We start from the raw sequence: 19,331 nt of genomic DNA, 5'->3' as shown, positions 1-19,331 counted from the left end.
GAAATTTGGTACAAACATTCATGTTCCCCTCAGGATGATTTGTAAAAAACTGTATTGAGCCTTTGACTTTCATCTAGCACCACCATTTGGTCAAGGTTTAAGTTTGTCAAATACCCATATTTGTATCTATGAAACTCCAGTCAACCTCTGCTGGGCTTGCTCAGAAAAGAAATATAACCATGCTTAGCTAAAATGTTGAAGATGGTCAGCATTAAACCTGCTTAAAATAAGTACATAAAGCATATTCATTGTGACCATGTTAGCATGCTAAAGTGAGCAATTAGCTCAAACCTCCCATGTGCCTATAAACAGCCTCAAGGAAAAAAACAATTTTCTAATCTAAGTTACTACATTTCGTACTAACGCAGACAAATATCAAAGAGGATGTTTCAAAATAAACAATTCTTATTCTTTAACCTACTTATTCTTTAATATACAAGGTACATGTAATGCAAATGTATCTCTCGCTCTCATTTGTGTCTCTCATTTCTGATTTAAAATAGATCGCATACTGTGCATTGTGGGGTAGACGGGAGCTCAATCTGTAGGGACTTGGCTTGGGAACCTGAGGGTAGCCGGCTCAAGTCCCAGTATGGATCAACCATGGCGTTGTGGCAGGTAGCTGTAGAGCTGCCAGTTCCTTCCCTGGGCACTTTGGAGGTGTCCTTGAGCAAGGCTGAATCCTTCAACTGCTTGGGGTGCATGTCTCATTCTGACATTAGTGCATGTCCATGTAAGGTTCTGTTTCAGGCCTTTGTGTGCGACGCATGTTTGTACTAACAGAGTGAAAAAATTGAATTTCCCCTCGGGGATTAATAAAGTATGTCTTCTTTATTAAGATGTTAAGACCTGTTTCACTTGCAGGAATGAATAAATGGACACAAATAGTCTGAGCTCAACAAAGGAAGTTGTCCATCAGATAAGATGGACTTCCACCTCCTTGGGGATCCTAAGCGCATCATATTGTCACAGCCACTGATTCCCTGACGTCATCGCCAACATGACCTTCACAGAGCACGGAGTGGGCAACCAAGCCAAATACAATCAAGTGCCTGTGTGTCCTCCTTGGGGGGGGGTTAACCAGTGACCCCTGCATGCCCTTTCACTCATAAGCAGCAACACCACCGGCCGTGTGAAACTAAGGAAGAGCTTGAGATGAGCGTGAACAGAAATGGGCTGTGCAACAAAAACAAGCAATGGGGTCTTTTTCCAGTTCATGCTCACATCTTACAGGGTTACACTTCCTCCCCCTGAGGGGTGGTCGTGTCCTGTGCTATTTTGTTTCAGTACACAGCCCGTTGGAAACCTGCAGCACAACAGAGTGTGGTGGAACATTTGGAGATGTGACACGACTCTGAAGACGCTCCGGTCTGTTTGAGAGATTTTCCTAACGGTGACATACAAGTACAATTGTTGTTATTTGAGGTGAAATTATAAAGCATATTTATGAAACTTTCCATGCAGTAAGTCTCTATACAAGCCAACATAACATCATCTCCAACATCACACTGGAACAAATGCACTTAGGACTTGCTTTTTAATCCCATCCAACATTAAATTTGATCAAGCAATATGTCTGTCTTCTGGTATGCAGCATTGTGTTGCAGTGGAAACAATCAAAGACGCATGACAGAACCCGACACAACCTGCTCCTTTGAACACGCATCTTGGAGTGATGTGGGGAGCGAGCTGGCCTGATCTTTTATTTCTATGCTCTGTCTAATCACATTCACAGCTCCGCATCAGGGACTCGAATCTGTGTGTGCGTGCGTGTGTGTCAATGCGTGCGTCTCAAGTGTATGCTTGCATGTCTTCCTGCTGACAGGGATCACGTCGCACCATGAAAAACATACACTCTTACACCAGGAGGGTGATTCACAGTCCAAAGTAAGTACTCTCCAGTTTCTCAAGTTAGAGAAAACCCAGACAAGCGTTTTCCAAATCAGCCAACTGTAGAGGGAAGTCACTTTGGAAAATAATGACATTAAAGCTTAATTTATGTAGCACATTTTGAGATGAAGGTAAATGTGTCTCAATAGCCGACACACTCAGAGGAAAAGGCACAAGCAGGACAAACAAACCCAGGAAATCAATGCCGAACTGTTTTATATTCATTCTTTACAGGTGCTTTTTATTCACTTATTGAATGCCTGGGTAATATATTTTGCTCTGCGCTGACCTCTGACCTCTTCCTTGGCCTTAAGAGACATTGAGTGGGAGGCAAGGGAAGGGAGAAAGACTCTATGGAGACTCAATCTTACATGGTTTTAATCAGAAATATCTATGCACTGTAAATCCAGCATGTCACACACATATGGTAAAGTGTATAGATGCATTCCAGTCTAAACCAAAGATCCCAAAAACACATATCCCATATTTCCCTTCCAATAAAGTCATAGAGTGGAGGCGGGACCACAGCGCCGAGCCCTGACTTCAACTCAAGTCATGATCTGTGATGTGATGGAGAGGAAAACAATTAGTCTTAAAATGTCAGTCAGCCTGCAGCCTGACGGGCAGACATCACGCTCATGACATCATATCAAGGACGCAGACAGCTTTAACGAGAGTAACAATGCGATGATATCATGACTGTCTGAGTGCCCTTGCAGTGAGGGTAATGGGATAACTGCTCGGAGCCGTTTACAGGAGCTGAGATGACATTCTGTAAGGCGCAGAGAGCCTGTCTACGTCCTGACATAAGTTAAAGTACACTCGATTGTTTTACTGTTGTGACATCATCGGAATGACTCATTAGGACTGTTTGCAAAGAGTAATTTGTGTTGTTGAATCTAAAAGGGATTACTGCTGGAAAGTTGTTGACTATACTTACAAACATGCGCAGGTGTCGGGCACACACCAGGCCGATGGAGCCATTCTGATCCGGACCACAGATCACCAGCACTGTTGGCTGCTTCTTCGCTAGAGTGCTGAGAGGGTAGGCCTGGTGGAGAGACAGGATAAAAATGTAGGCAGTTAGAAACAGGAGCGGAGGAAGGATAAACATAAGACATAGGGATAGAAGAGATGTACAGAGTACAATAGTAAGAGAAAGATGAATGGCCATCGCATTTGTTTTTATCCCTCAGACTCTGGCCTCTTATTTCGAGCAGGTCATCCGATCTGTGCCTCTGCCCCTTAATCACACTCTGAGTCTGGCTGCGGCGTGCCACACATGCCAGACGAGGGTGGAAATGGCACCAGCGCCATCGTCTCTTCCGTGTATGAGAAAAGACCGTGGCAGCAGTGGAAAAAATGCCAGCGTCCTCTCCGAGGATGCTTCCGTAAATGTAACACACTTTCCGTCTCGTCCCCCGGCTGCAGTCGGCTGTTGGCATCAGCCTGGTTTACTGGCCTTACGTTACCTTGTAAATCAGCCTGCACCCTCTTAAATGGGACAGGTATGTGCCTGCGGAACTGTCAGCCTAAACAGCTAATCTTCCATCTCCAACACCTCAACAGTAGTGCTGTGTGTGTGAGTGTTAGTGTGTGTGTGTACACACTCAGGCATGATCTCTGAAATGAAAGCCCCAGAGGTGTCTGCCTTCATTTTCCGCAGATTTGTCAAAGCAAAGACCCGGATGCCACGTTGAGCACTAAGCTGATGCTTTTAGGGATTTCTGTTCAGATTCTGAAATATGACATTATTAGTGTATGAGTGTTCATCATTGTAAAAGTCACAGCATCATTTTATAAACCATAAGAATAACTTGGAGGGGAGACAGCTCATATGAGCCTCTGAAAATTACAGCCAATAAAAGCGTATATCAGAAGGCCATTAAGCCGAGTTTATCACTGATATAAGTCGTCTATGACTGCAGTTTAATTTACAGTTTAATAAGTTTGTATTATGGGGAACACCTGTCCATTATCTTTTTGCTTATCCTGTTCAGGGTCGCAGGGGGGCTGAAGCCTATCCCAGCTGTCATTGGGCGAGAGATCACAAGGCTGACACAAAGAGACAGACAACCTTTCACACTCACATTCACACCTACGGGCACTTTACTGTCACCGATGAACCTAACGAGCATTTGGACTGTGGGAGGAAGCCGGAGCACCTGGAGGGAACCCACGCATGCACCGGGAGAACATGCCAACTCCACACAGAAAGGCCCACTTTGCCCGAACCAGTGCTAAGCATGGAGAGTAATTATAGAATAACAACAAATATTTATTATAGAACAAGTCATTAACTACAGGGGAAATAAGTTTGTATTTAATGGGAACTAATCTACCTCTATTGCAGTAGGTATTATATTGTATAAATAAAGAGGTAAAGAGATGTAGTGTGGGCTAATGCAAAGTTTATAAGGCTGTATACCTTTAAATCTGCATTAATGGGCTGCTTACACCTCTTGTATTGTCTTGGTTTTCTCATTATTACTTTATAGTTTCCCATAATACATTTAAAAGCTCCTCATCATAAAAATTACTTTAAAACACTGGTGGCTATTCCTAGTCTTTTCTCATATCCATATTAGTGTACACTGTTATTATCTTATAAGTGCCCTTTAATTTTAAAAGTTGTGCTACCGTCATTTACAAGTGTTACCCCTTTATAACATGGATTTAATTTCCTGGAAATGTTTTATTGGACCCCTGTAATTATTCAAAATTATAATTAAAGTGCACCATAATTACAAAATAATAACACCGTCATTTGCAGGCAGTAAAGCGTTACGTAATGCAAGTTAATACTCTTGTGCCGATTCTTGAAGAAAGAGGAAATCACATTATGTTGATCCTTCACCTCCAAATTTAGCAGATTAACTCGAGCGGAGGAAGAATTCTGCTAAAGCACGTAAAATCCATTTACTTCCACTTCCAGTAACGTATTCAGTTCAGGAGAAAGTTCATGCGGAGAACAGGCCCCCGCGCACTGTGTCTAATTGGATCTAACAAGACTCAAAGAGCATTAACCGGAGCGATGACTCCAGGAGACGAGACGGCAGCCGTTATCTCCATCATAACAGCTCAGCTGAGAAATCATCACACACACTCAGTGAGATAGAGGAGAGAGCTTTATGAGGAGTGAGGAGCAGGGGGAGGAGAGAGACAGAGACTCAGAGTGGAAGACACATAGAACAGGACAGTGTCTTTTATTTTCATATGTAATGAGACAGGAGCTCTTAGTGAGTGTCGTGCTGTGAAACCTGATGTGAGTGACACATCTGACTCAGTTAAGTTACAGTGAATATGCATGCGTGCGTGGCATAATGTCAAGCTTCATTGCCGACCTGCTCCCTCGAGGGAAATGCTAACTGTAATTACAGTAACCAGATATTAAAGCTGCTTGTGAGGAACTTTCGCTTCGTGTTAATCTTGGCGCCCCCTGTGGACAAAGCGGTAATTTTTTCTCTTCGCGGATATTGTCCCGTACATGCATAAGTACTATTCTCTAAGATAAAAATGTTCCTTGGGTCTTTTACTAGTAACACTTGCTGTGAATCTTTGCTGTGGAAAATGTAAACAAAGGCTGTGTTGACAGCGTGCTGTTAATCAGCCGTCTGACAACGACCAGGTGGCAACGGTATTAGGCATTAAAAATGACCATATTGAAATAATCACTCATGATGGTCTCATTTGCTTTGACCAGAGCAAATGAGACCAGACAAAAACTCCACACAGTAGCTTTAAAGACAGTGAACTATACCAGAAATATAACTATATCTATATCCTGTTCAGGTTTGCAGGGGGGCCTGGAGTCTATCCCAGCTGTCATTGGGCGAGAGGCAGGGTTCATCCTTGACTGATCGCCAGTCAATCACAGGGCTGACACACACAGACAGACAACCTGTTACGCTCAGGCTCACACCTACAGGCATATTTAGGATTATCAATCACCCTAACGAGCATGTCTTTGGGAGGACACCTGAGTTCCCAAAATGAACCCACACATGCATTTAGAGAACCCTCTAGCTGTGAGGCAACAGCGCTAACCACTGCACCACCGTGTAGCCTTTTAATCTGTCTATTCTTAATATTAACAACAGATCAAATGCATATGTGTATGGTTTAAGAGGTAACTTCTTGTGATCAACCTAAAGACATTATTTTAACTCTCATTAAACATGTTTCCAGCTGCAGTAGACAGCTATTTCAGGAGTCCGTTGTTGTTCACTGAGTCAATGTAAAACAGCAGACAGACAATGTTAACGACTAGCTGGCAAACACAGCGTAACACGGCGTAGCATTTTTCAATGCTGCTGAAGCTGTTCTGGAGTTGGAGAGTGATTGTAGGACTAATTTGTCTGGAGGCCAGAGACACGACTCTAACAGCATGCTAACGTCTGCTGAATGTGTAAATAAACTGGTTTTGCTAACACAGAGGCGGTAAAACTTTATAAGGTGATAAATAATCTGTCAGTGTTGTATTTACAGCTTGTTCCATTGTCCTCGAGAGGCACACATTTAAATAATGCCTCACAATAAACATGTTCCTGGTGCGAATGGATCCACATTAGCTTGGTCTTCATGCAGCTTTACTCCCACGTCTCTGTCTCATGCTTCCCGTAATGCTTTTCACATACAAAAGCTTTGCATCATAACGTTTAATGACCTTTTTAAAATGCCTAGGACCATCAGGAGGATCACTGATATCAGAGCTGGAGCCGTTTCAAGCTGCTGGAGAAAGCATTAGAGCCACACACTGACGGTAAGAAGCTGTAAAGGGATCAGGTCGGATCAATTCGCTCAGCACCCTGCTATGTCTTCACGACCTGTTTAATTCGACTTTAATCTAACACATATCTTTTCTTATTATTCATGTGTTCTGATATTAAGCCTCGAAATGTAGCGCTGAATAAATGAAAGCAATTAGCAAATCTTTTCTCTGAGTCTGTTAGAGTTTGCGCGCTGGTGCTGGTATGCAAAGTCCTACTGTCATTAACTGTATCAAGATTTTTGGATTGACCCTCATTGTGCACAGTTTCTGTGGTTACACTTACTGTATCTGGCAGGATGTAATCCAGTTGGGCGCAACCCTTCTAGCTAACTGGAGGAAAGAGGCCAAGATTGTGACAATTAAGATTGTGTTTTGGCCTTTGCCTTTAATGGATAGGACCCCAGCTAGAGTTTTTATGTTCTAAGAAGGTTCTGAGAATGTAACGTGCAATGTTTTTAATAGCCGGAGAACGTTCTCTGAAAACATTTTCAGAAAGTTGCAGAGATAATGTTTAAATCCCATTTCAGGAACGCTTTATAAATCAGGTTCTGATAGTTCAGATCATACTAACATCCTGAAAAGATCCTTAGAATGTTGCAGTAAGCATGTTCTACCTTTGTTTTTATGTAACATTGAGCAAAGCGTTCTGACATCCCGGGCCTCCGTAACATCCCAAAAATATCTTCAGAATGTTGCAGTGAAAACGTTTTGTCTTAGTTTAAGTTTTAACTTTACAAGAACTTGAAATGATAAACATCCTTAAAACGTTTTTTTGAATATTAGATTAAAACATTTTGTAATTAGAACTTGTAGGTAATGTTCGCCAACGTTAAGGGAACGTTCCCTGCTAGCTAGGACAGTGGATGGAGTTGGAAATGAAGGGAGAGAGAGTGGAGTTGATATGCAGCAAAGAGCCGAGGGGTCGCTGTGTTGAGGACTGTGCCTCTTTATGTACATAGGGCGCGCTTAAACCACTGAGCTAAACTAACTTTGAAGAATATGTTGAGATATAGTCAGTGTAGAAAAACCCAGGTCAGGACTCATTGTTAAAGTCGTCTCTGTGCACGGTATGTACAAATAGTTAACTTTAAAAAGGTCAATTGTGGGTTTTTAGTAATGGCATAGTTTTAAATTACATTGTTAACTTGTGCAGTTTTACTGCCAGTTAAAGACAGTTTGGCTTGTAAATAATTTTAGGTTACCGACCATCGTTAGGACAGAAAGTTAATTTTGGACCCTGATTACACACCTATAAAAGGTCTCAGCCAAAACACACTAAAGTTATATTGATTTTCAGACAGTGATGATAGCTTCACTTCTTTTATGTTAAGTTCAATCTCTTCAAACAAGACTAAACATTCTGTACTCCAGAAAAATGTCATTTGTTTTAATAAAAACCTCAAACAGTCGAAACCGCCCTGGCAGCACATTACATGTCAACACAGTATTATTCTTAGTATTATTGTTAGGAGTCAGTTTGAGGCTTATAAACTTGCTCAATGTGTTCCAGTGTTTGAGATATTTATGATATTTCTGATGTGAAGAAGCCTTTTACATGCACAGACAGATGCTGCTGTTGCATCTGCTCAGCAGGTTTATCATCGAGATGCTTCTTTTGCTCTGCTCGTCTGAAGGACTTCTGACAGTTTATTGGTTTAGCATTTTCTCCATATATCCATAGTTTTAAAATACACAGTAATTGGATTTTGCATTAAGTTTTGCATTGACTTTGAGGTGGAATGCTTTCGGAAGGAGCCAAATAAAGAAAAGTTAGGAGAGCATTGACAGGATCCCCCTTGCAGTCACACACACACCTTAAAAATATGTCTGTCTTGATTATAATAAGCTCTCCCAGGGAATACCTCTTTGAAACAAATGTTAAAGGCACATGTTCTTTCACCTCCAATCAACCTGAAACACACACGCAGCCTGAAAAAACATTATCAGGCTCCTAAAAACACACACACTGTTCCTTTTTTATTTTTATTAGAGGGCCAAACTGAAGTCCATGTGCTCATGTAAACTAGGGACTAATTTATTGCTGTGGGGTAACAAAAACGTCTCCTGTCTCCTCTCAGGTGTTGAAAAGCCTCAGACTGATACAGAAACACACAAATAGTCTGGAGAGCTGGAGGCTGCGGCTGCTGCTGGTGGAGGGATTACTTACAGAAAACCTATAATCTATCTGGCAAGCAGAGGTGTGTGTATGTGTGTGTGAGACTGAGCACACGCTTGTTTGTGTGGTATACTTGGACGCCAGCAGCAGTAGGCCAGCAGTGAAATCAGTGAAGTAAAGACTGTCTGCATCTCCTTCTACTGTAATTTTCCTTAAATAGCAGTGATGTCATGTTAGCAGTGGGGTGCTGCTGGCGGCTGTGGGCAGCAGCCATCCGCAGCGTCCTGGCCGTGTTTGTCTAGTAAGGCTATGCTGTTTGGGGCCGCTGGTGGAGGGCCAGGCACGGGGCCAGTGGTGCCTGATGATAATAGAGGGGAAGTGGATGTGGTGGGGTTAATCACACACTTGGAGGGGAGAAAACAAAGTCTCTGCTCCTGACTGATGCTGCCGCTCGTTCTGCTCAAGCTCTTACTTCTTTTTTTTTGTCGTGTTCCTGGTTTTCCATTTCAGCTTCTGTGCTGTTGTGCCGGTGTGTTTCTCACCCCCAAAGAATGTAATAGCTGTAATTGTGAAACAATAAGTTGCATCATTGAAACATTAATGGTTATTAACAAGAACGCCTGTAAAATCAAATCAATTAAAGAATGAAATCAGCTACAAGCACGAGTGTAATGATGGTGGTAATTTCACACTCAAACAAACACCAGTGAAAGCTGCTTCATTGCTTTTTTGTCACTTTGGGGGCAGCACACCAAGCTGTAAACACAACAATGACTTATTATCACCTTATAAAGCTCATACAAATGTATGAGAACACAGAAGCTTTTTTACACAGACACAAAGCGACATCATCATTTATTTAAAGTTTTCTCACCTTGAGGAGTAAGTCTAATTATAATGTCGTTTTAGCTCCATTCTGGTCTCCAACAATCCCTGAGGGTGGTGTCTGACTTTTTTTAGCTACTAAATGCTCCATTAGCTAAACGTGCAATTTGGTGCTTGGCAGGTAGAGCTTGGACAGTGGGTGTTTCAGAAAAAAAAAACTTCGACCTAAGGCAGCTGAAAACAGATTTCACAAGAGCAGTGACACAACCAAACAAGCTAAAACACTGAGCTGAAAGACACAACAACGCTCAGGGTGACTACACGGTTGGTTTGATAACTCTCTGTGGGTTTCCTATTACAAGTACGACCAAGTATGTGCAGCTTTAAAGTGGCATGTTTTTAACATTAGTGTGTGATGTCAGAGACTTTGCTCAACCTACAGATCATAATCAGCCAAACCGCAGCTCTCGTTGGCATAAGAGGAGCTATTTCTGTTTCTATTGTTTCTGCTAGTGGTTTATCCATCTAGCTAGTAGGGCTGAGACATGCATTTTAAATATCTGAATAGTCATTTATTTTTTAAAAGACATTTAAAACTTAATGCGACTTTTATCTCATTCTAAAAATATAATTTTTTCAGTGTTTCTACCGGTGCCTGGGTGTGATGTGGTACTACTACCAGACGGTGACTGTAGCGCATCTGAAAGCTGTTTGCTAGCGCTATTAAATAACAAAAGAAGAAGAAAGCGTTAGCGCCAGGTGCTGGTAGAACAGGTGTGGGCTGTGAGATTCGGAACTAGAGAAAAATGTGGAAACCGTCAAAGAGTTCTGTGTGAAACTGCTTCGAAAAAATAAACAAAAATGAGGTCAAGAGCAAACTTTGCCAGGTAAAACTGTATTATACCTCTACAACAACTATGCACAGTTTGTCAGGCTGATTCTCATCATAAAAGAAATAATCCATGTCTGTGTATTATACATAGATTGTATAAAAAATTGGACAACATGGCAGCTCACGACAAAACCTCTCTATCGTCCACTGCTGACTGGCTGCAGTATAGGTCATAAAGCCCACCTCCTCCATGTTAACAGATGGGACATAAGTCAAACTATAAAATCAAAATACACGGCAAATACATTTTTCTCAAACATAGTTTCTGTCATTATAGTTAGTTCTTATCATGCTGATTTACGTTTATGTATGAAGTTAAGTTTTAAGTAGTTTTTTGATGCTGTTTTGCTCGTGCAGCCGATCTGTCCCTGATTAGCAGAGTAGAGGAGGAACGGCGAGAGGAGACGTAACGTTAAACACGCCGGCGTGCGGGATCGTTGCTTTTTATTTCAGTAATTTAAGTGTGTGATTTGGTTAGCGGATCTAAGATGGCAGCGCCTATCACGGGGGCTATATTGGCATCAATTTCGTACAAGAGCAGATGGAGACGCGTCGTCCATCTACAGTCATAGATATTATATAGGAAGTATGCAGTCTATTATACCCCGTGTTTTAAAGGAGTTTTTTCGGTACACAATTTGACATGAAAATAAAACCAACAGAGTTGTGAAAAAGTAAAAGGTGTCTCTCTGTACAAGCAATATTGAATATTGAATAGTATTTTTGCTTGAAATGTCCATTCCTAATAGCTAGCTGTAGCCAGATTTACAGACGGACAAATTTAGCAACCTACTTCCATCAGGAGTTGGTAGGGACCAAAAACAGAGCTTTAAGAGAGTGAATGACCGTAACTGGTTAATGTGTTTATGAGCAACTGTTTGCTAACAAGCTTGCCTTTTCAAATGATAAAGTAAAGGTGATCATATCTTAATATGCCGACCTCCTTTCGGGGCCTAAAACATCAGTAATCGCCACTATAGAGGAAATTAGCAGATTTGCTTTGACTCTGATTTTCAAAATACTTTTGATGTTACGATGACGTTTCGGGTAGTATTACTGGAAATATTATCTCATGTTGTTTTCCTTGTCAAAAACAATGTTCTTGTCTGTCTGGCTTGTGTGTCTTTCTGGATGTTTTTCAATCTGTCTGCATGTTCTTCTTTCCTGGCTGTCTCTCTCTGTCTCTTCCTGTCTCTTATTCATGTGGGAGTTATTAAACGTCTCATCAACTGTTATCACTTTTATCAAAGCGCTTGTGTAACTTTTTCCTGTAAAGTGTTTTTGATATCTTTCTTTCCATTGTCTTTGTCTCCTTCTTTGTGTCTTCATCCCTCCTTCAACACAAGGTTTTATGTGTCTTGTAGCCCAGACTCTTATTCATCACAGCCTGCTGAAGAGCCCGCTGAGGAAACCAGTGTGGCGTTCACCCAAGCCAGTGGTCTAGTCAAAGGGAATCACATGTGTTCCCAGCAGCCTTCCACACACACACACACACACACACACACACACACACACACACACACTGCTTGACACAGTCCAGAGCACAGAGAAGAGGAGTTGTGGTTTTGAGCCTGTGTGGATGAGGATCACTGCCACAGAGTGAGCTCAGGTGTTCTGCCCCGAGGTGAGCCGCTGAAATGTTTGGAAGTAAATGTCACAGAAAGTTCCCGAAAACAATAATCAGACGTTTTGTGTGGAAGTTCATGCAAATTATCAAAGTGTAAGTAGCAGCAGCTGTGACTCCTCGCCCTCTTGTACAGTCGAATTGCCACAGCAGGAGGCTTACAGTGATTACTGAGGTCACAGTGACAGAACAGAGAGCGTTTTTTACAGGATGAACCTTTACAAACAGTTTTCTGACTGATCCACAGAGCAGGCTATTAAAGGGATTTGCGCAGGAGTGGGTTGGTGGAGGCCACAGTTTATTTTTATTTGACTGGAGTTTGTAAAAGTGGTTGTGGGTTGGAAGCCTGAAAGCAGAAAAGAACCGTAATTGTACAAATTTCCATGACTTCCTTCGATTTGACCTTTATTGAAAAGGCGTTCTGTGGATTTTTGAAGAAAACGACATGCTCTGTCGAAGAAAGAGGTTGACTGAAGTTGAAGTAATCCATACAGCTCTGAGAAAGCTTTGAGCTTTGACATTTAGGTGCTACACATTTGCTTTTTCATTTCAATAGAAGGCCAGTGCCGAGGTGGACTGTACAATACGGTACACAGAAGAGTGAGTATAGCTGAGGAATAAAAACAGAATAACATAAATTATAAATGCATTCAGGAGTGTTTCACTAAACCACTATAGATAATGATGAGTCATAAAAGAACAGACAAGAAGGGACTATATTAATTAGGTAATGATTTTTTATGAGGTGACCTTCAATCAAAATAACGTCCATAATCTTCTAGCCCAGCACCGCCGGGCAATTCTCAGAGATGAATTAGTCTGAAACCTCTCATTGATTTCCAAGGTGAATAATCAATGTGGTACCAAAATGCCTTTGGACGAAATAACCAATATGATCAACAAAACCTATGACATAGCGGTAAGCTAATAGGCTGCGGCTGAGTTGGTCGTCTCTGAATCGAAAGGTCGGAGGTTCGATCCCCCAGCTCCCTCAGTCTACATGTCGAAGTGTCTTTGGGCAAGACACTGAACCCCAAATTGATCCAGGTGGCATAGTGTGTGAATGTGATTACTGACTGATAGTTGGGCACTTTAGGAAGCAGCCTGCAATCAGTGTGTGAATATGTGAATATAAGAATAGAAAAATATGAGTGCAGTCATTTGAATAGGCTAATAGGCTTATAGGCTATTGTGGGCAGTACAGTTTTTGTTGCTTTGACGCTTTTGTCCAAAGCGACGCACATCTGACAGTTAATACAACACAGGGAACGAAGTCAGTGAGTGCTAACGAACAGCTTCAAGTGCGATCGGACAATAGTGCCGACCTTTCTTTTATAATGATCATTATCAGCAACATCAACAAGGTCAATATAGTCATCATCATCATCCTAAACAACATCAACCACATCCTCAATGTCGTCATCGTCAATAGCATCAATATCGTAAAGTGCAGAGGTGTTCATGAAAGAGCTGGGTCTTTAGCTTCTTCTTAAAGGTGAAAGGGACTCTGCGGACCGAATGGAGTTTGGTGGCTCGTTCCACCACCGGGTACCAGGCGCCTTTCATTGGCAGAGCGCATTGGGCAGGAGGGAGTGTAGCCCTGGATGAGTGCGTTCAGGTAGACAGGAGCCGCTTTTGTTGCTGTTTTGTAAGCGAGCAACAGGGCTTTAAATTTGAAGTGAGCGGCAACTGGGAGCCTAGCCATATATATCATTAATATAGTATATATAAATATAGTTATCATTATTATCATGCAATGATTATCAGGTCGTTCCTGATTGGTTCCTCACTTGTTGCATTGTAACCACTCACATTTTTGAGTACAATATTGTGAAAGTGTTACATGTAAAAGTTTAATTCATATAAAACATGCCACAAAATATATGCTAAATACTCATATGAGAGTTTGTTTTACAGCACAGCTAGCAACGGTACTGCTAAACACACACAGACATACAGACCAAACACAAACACATACCCAGTAATTGGCAATGACTGTTTATTGTTAAGTGCTACTGGTCTAATGGTCCAAAGAAAAGAGCCTTAAAGGGGAGCAGAAGAATTCAAGCAGAGGCTCATTTGACAATGAAAACAAGAGCTGCAGTACAATCAGACTGGAATTTCATTATTTGTCCCAGCTTTTGTTTATATAGATCGTATCTCTTGAATGGATGGATGAGGATTATGAATGAATCAAAAAAGGAGGAAAAAATAGTTGGCCTTGCGCTGCATCCTGATTCAAAATTACATTAGGCAAGGCAAGCAAGCATGAAAGACATTACTGAAGGATGCAGATAAAAGACATACATGTTATTATCAAAGGAGGTCTGGAACAGAGGCGTACGGACCTTAGTGATGGCGAGGGCGCACGCTTGACCCCAAATCTCTATCAGCTGCTGCTGTCCGAACCTGTAGTCCCTCAGTAGCTCTGTCTCGATGGCTGCCGCCTCCCCTTTACTGTCAGACACAGAAAAGCATAGTTAGTAAGGGAGGAATCGTGTTTATTCTTCATCATCATCAACAAAAAACATAATCAGAATAGATGTAAGTGGTGCTGTTCGGGGAGAAATCATGTCCTCGAAGAATGTTCCTAAGCCTCATTAAAAGTCTTCACACATTATTCATCCCCCAGCCCACGAGCAATGCTCTGAATTTAAAGTATCTGTCGTGTGAATCCAAATGTCCTTTCTGCCTAAATGTCCTGTAGAAAATATCACACATACAGCAGGCCAACCTGAAAAACACAGCAGGTATTCACAAGGTCAGTGGTGGGTTTTTACACAACATAGACCCACACGGTGACCCGTGATGTAAACAGCTATTTACAACACGGCTAAGCCGGTCTGCTCACATGCATTAAAGTGGTTGTCACATCTTTAAGCAAGAGTGTCCGTGAGCCTCCAGCTGGTTTGTAAGACTTTATGTCACCGAGTACTCATAATGAAACTTAACAGCTTCTGGGAAACGTGGTCATGAAACTCAAAACATGTCAGGTGGGAGGATGAACCGACCTTTGACCTTTACGGTAACTTAAATGTGTGCATGTAAACAAATCCTGATATGTCTTCTTTAATCAAAACATTTCACTCAAATGTTCACTCTTCTGCTCTGAACTGATTGCCCCTTTGCTTCCTGTGGCTGCTCCCTGCATGGTGACACTGTGACTAATGCTGCTCTATTGGAGCATGCTGCTGCTGTTTTTAGCATGTCGGTGTCTGTCTGTGTGTGTGTGTGTGTGTGTGTGTGGAGGTGACAATTGGACAGCATGGCAGTGAGCAGGTGACAGGGTCCCAAAAGAAAGAGTATGAGGAGCTGGAGCAAGAAGGCAGGAGTGGTACATCATAAAAATCAGCCTTTTTTTTACTTGGGCATCTGGTTCTGTAAAGTGAAATACATCCCCTTTACTCTACAGACCCCTGGTGGCCGTGCTCAGTACTGCAGCTACACGGGAGCCAAGAGGATGATAGCTTTCAGGTAGAGACAGGATGGATATTCACTTTCACAGCACTCAGATTGATGACAGAAAACGAATTAGAGTCAAGGAGTGACTTTAAAGTGATTCAATATTTGTGTCTGCCTAATTACAGTAAAGATTATTTATCAGACTGCTGCAGAGCAGATGAGACAAGGGTCGATGCACGGAATCAATACAGTGCTTCTAATCAACAGTCTCTCAACAGGGTCAGTCTACTGCACTTTAAACCTCTCCAAAGAGATCGAGAGCTCTTTGCGTGAGTGCGTGTGCATGTTTGTGTGTTTTTATTTTCTTCTTTCCGTGTGTTGATATAAGAAAACAATATAGGATAATAAACGCCGTGCATACAGGAGAACAGACCACCCACAGGAAGGAACGTTTTTAGAATATAAATGATTTCATAATGGGAGAATTATCCTCTCTTATGTAGAAATAATGCAGTGTTATGCCACCGTCTCTCTCAAATCCATTTTCCAAGAAGAAACACAATCACAGCGTGTCTTATTGTTCTGTTTCTGCTGAACAACCACAGTGAATCTTTGTGTCTGTGCACACATGCATTCACTCTGTCATTTGTCTCTACTCTCCATGGTGACAGTTTGACTAATGCTTAGCCTCCCCATGTTTCTTTTAGGATCTTTTAAGACGCAGCCGTGTGTGTGTGTGTGTGATGTGTGTGCATTTGTGTGTTAGTAAGCCAGTGTATCCAAGTGGGGCTTCTGGCATTTACCTGTGCCAGTGGAGAGGCAGCAGCTGTCACCCACGGCTCACCTCGGGGAAGTTTCCTGAGTCGCTGTGACAAGTGATCTTTGGAAAGTTCAGCTCGGTCCACAGGGTTTTAAGGCGGCACCAGAGCTTCTTAAGAGTTTTACTAGAGCCACATTGATTCTAGATAAGGATGAGTTTTATTTTATTGTTGCTCCTAAGACAAAAGGGAAGTCCAACGTATGGAAGCATCCTAAATCTGTGGTGCTCTTGTTGCATGGTGGATACGCATGATCCCAGGACTAATTCTATCACATTAACAGTACTGACGCTGAACAGCTATTAGTGATACTAAACAAAACTGACCGAACAAAATGTTGTGGGTGTGCAGCTCTCAACAGCTGCTACACTTGCTACAGTTGCCAGGAGGCCCTACCACAAGGACAGACCAAAGCCAGATGTGTTTTTAACAGCACTTATGGTGCTTAATATAATTGTTAATCAAGCATTTTTACTTGAACCTGCTTAACCGTATTTAACCAGTCAAATTTGTATTAATATACAATGTTGTGTCCAAGATGAAGCTCCAAAAGGAAAGCACATATAAAGATAAAGGATTTAGACAATATATTAGAATGTGTGTGAGCGTGTCTGTTGCAGCCGCAGACAAAATAGGGCCTTATGAGTATTAGCTTCTGTTGCAGCCGCAGCCACAGCCTCTCCCCGGAGGGAGCATTGATTTCCCCATGCTGGGTGTGATGTGCTCCTGCGGCGTGTCACCTACACTGTAGTGCTGCTCAGCTGGGATCCCAGCCTGCTTAATGAGTCTGTTTACCTTCCACATGAGATAAGGTAAAATGAAACTTTAATGGTCCCTGTGGGAAAAAGGGGGACACTGTAAAGCAAATAGAAGGAGCGTATACTGCAGAGATAAAAAGGAGTTTATATATAATGGGGATGTCATAGAGACATTAAAATGCAAATTTAAACTCATAAATAAATAAAAATGTGTGAATGCAAGTGTGACAATCACAAGGCATAAAAGAAATGAGCAATACGACCTCATCAGTTCCCATTGTTTCTGTATCAGCGTGTTGTTAAAAGGAATAGCTCGATACAATCAAGAGTGGAGAGGTGCATGCTGGGAGAAACAACTCAAATGCAGAAAATGAAACAATATATCATCCGAATACAATGGTGGCACATTAGAGCATTTGTTGAATCACATGCAATCTCGTGCAGTTGAGAGGAAAGCAGCACACAAACATGCTAAATATATCCTGCAGCGGTAGCCAATGAAACGCTCATAAACAATGTGTTATGGGCTGCAGCCGGGAAGCGTCCTTGTTTCATATAAGAGACGAACACTTCTCTGAAAATCAGAAGAGCTTCTATTTCTCTAACACTGGGAGACAGAAATAGCCACGTTTCCCACCCCCTTCTGCTCAGTTTGCCTAATTTCCACCTTTCCAGCGTGATTGCACGGTGAGATAAGAAGCATGATAGAACTTAAAACACATTCCTGCCTTGGAGAGAGCAGAGAGAATAAAAACACAGTATTCATTAGTTCCCCAGGCCTCCTCTCTATCCCCCTCTCTGCTCGTCTTTGCTCCTATTATCTGCCCACCCCTCTGTCCAACACTCAAGAGTTGTTAATGATACCTCGGGCCTTTTAAGCACAAATAAAGTACTGCATTGAATCATGTTATTAAGAAGGATCAGAATAGGCTATTTTTGTGTTATTTACATAATTCTGTGACATTTTTTCTATCTTAAGCTAATAGAATACAGTGATGAATAATGAGGACAATGTAGCAAAAGCTTTTGCTCAGTAGAGTATGTACTGGAAAAATTGAGATGAAAAGTAATTGGGTTGTTTTCATTTTTGTTAAAGAGGTAAAGTATCTTTGGAAAACATTTTTCAAAATAAAATGGAAGGACACAGATATCCCAGGAAACCTTTACTTTCTAAGACGCTTTCCTTTCTGTTTGCCTTCATCTTAGCGTCAAATTTGTTTCTCTTTCTTTGGATGGTCACTTATTTTTGAAGTTGTATCTGTAGTCATTGATCTTTTCTTTGTTTGTTCAGCCATAGTAGATTACTGTTTACTTGCAACAGAGACCGGGAAAGCAGCCATTAAGCTTCGCCTACCCTCTCTGGCAAACCAACCACTGCTGGGTGATGGTCGCCACAGACACCCAGTCCATAATAATCTTATATACTGCAAATGCAAAGGCTTTCATCAGTGGGCCAGAGGCTCAATACCTCATTCGGTGATAGATAGTGACTTAACAGACATTTATTTAAATGAAAATCTTCAAGACTATATCTTTATTAAATACATTTGAGTTGTTGAAAAATTCTGACATTTCGGTGGCGACTTATCAAGTTGAGGTGTTGGTGGGTCCTGAGGCGAGACCAGTTGAGAACCATGATAGATATTACAAGAGGCTTCTACACTGTGTAGCAGAATGACCTCAGCTGAGCTATTTGACCTGGAGCTGCGTCATATTTTGTGCTACCAAAGCGCCGCCTCACTCCACTGCTCTGTCCTCTAATCTCCAACTTTACTGACGTGGCCTTATCGTTCAACCATTTCACCATTTTCCATTTTCTCGCTCTATCTTCCTCCGACGCCCTCCTAGCCCTTCCAATTTCGCCACCCTCTGTCTCTCCCTATCACCGCTGCCCTGATGAAGGTTCGCACTTCACTGAACCAAAATGACGGCAGGAGGCGGGGTGACAACAAGAGACTCTCAGAGAGGGAGAGAAAACAGAGCAGGCACATGGGAGATGACTCATCCTGGTTTATTTAAGCTGTTGTGTTTTTGGTGGTTTGTTTTTTGAACACAGGTGTTTTTGTTTTGAAGGGAAAACTACGAGAGGGAAATGGAGCTTTTATACCAGCATATATTCAATTTCCATGATTTTAAGCTGCACTTTTATTGTTTTTCCTGAACATAATCACATTTTGGATACTCAGTCTTGTTCCAGCTAAAAGGTTTTGCTCAGGATTTTGGAATCATGCAGAT

At 41.9% G+C, this 19,331-nt stretch overlaps 1 protein-coding gene across 1 annotated transcript in view; it reads right to left on the bottom strand.

Annotated features, from left to right (window-relative positions):
- yjefn3 (YjeF N-terminal domain containing 3) overlaps positions 1-19,331 on the bottom strand; it is a 61,280-nt gene that overhangs the window by 4,104 nt on the left and 37,845 nt on the right. The window contains exons 2-3 of the mRNA XM_069680222.1: positions 14,467-14,575; positions 2,831-2,941 (exon numbers count right to left, since the gene is read on the bottom strand). Coding sequence (XP_069536323.1) covers positions 2,831-2,941; positions 14,467-14,575 — 220 coding nt within the window. The remainder of the gene's footprint in view (positions 1-2,830; positions 2,942-14,466; positions 14,576-19,331) is intronic.

The sequence above is a fragment of the Semicossyphus pulcher genome, unplaced genomic scaffold (assembly GCF_022749685.1).
Source record: "Semicossyphus pulcher isolate SPU_LCO1_2020_fin unplaced genomic scaffold, fSemPul1.0.p SCAF_4, whole genome shotgun sequence".
Lineage (NCBI taxonomy): Eukaryota > Metazoa > Chordata > Actinopteri > Labriformes > Labridae > Semicossyphus > Semicossyphus pulcher.
The sequence above is the reverse complement of the archived record's forward strand: the minus strand, read 5'-3'. Positions and strand labels throughout refer to the sequence as shown.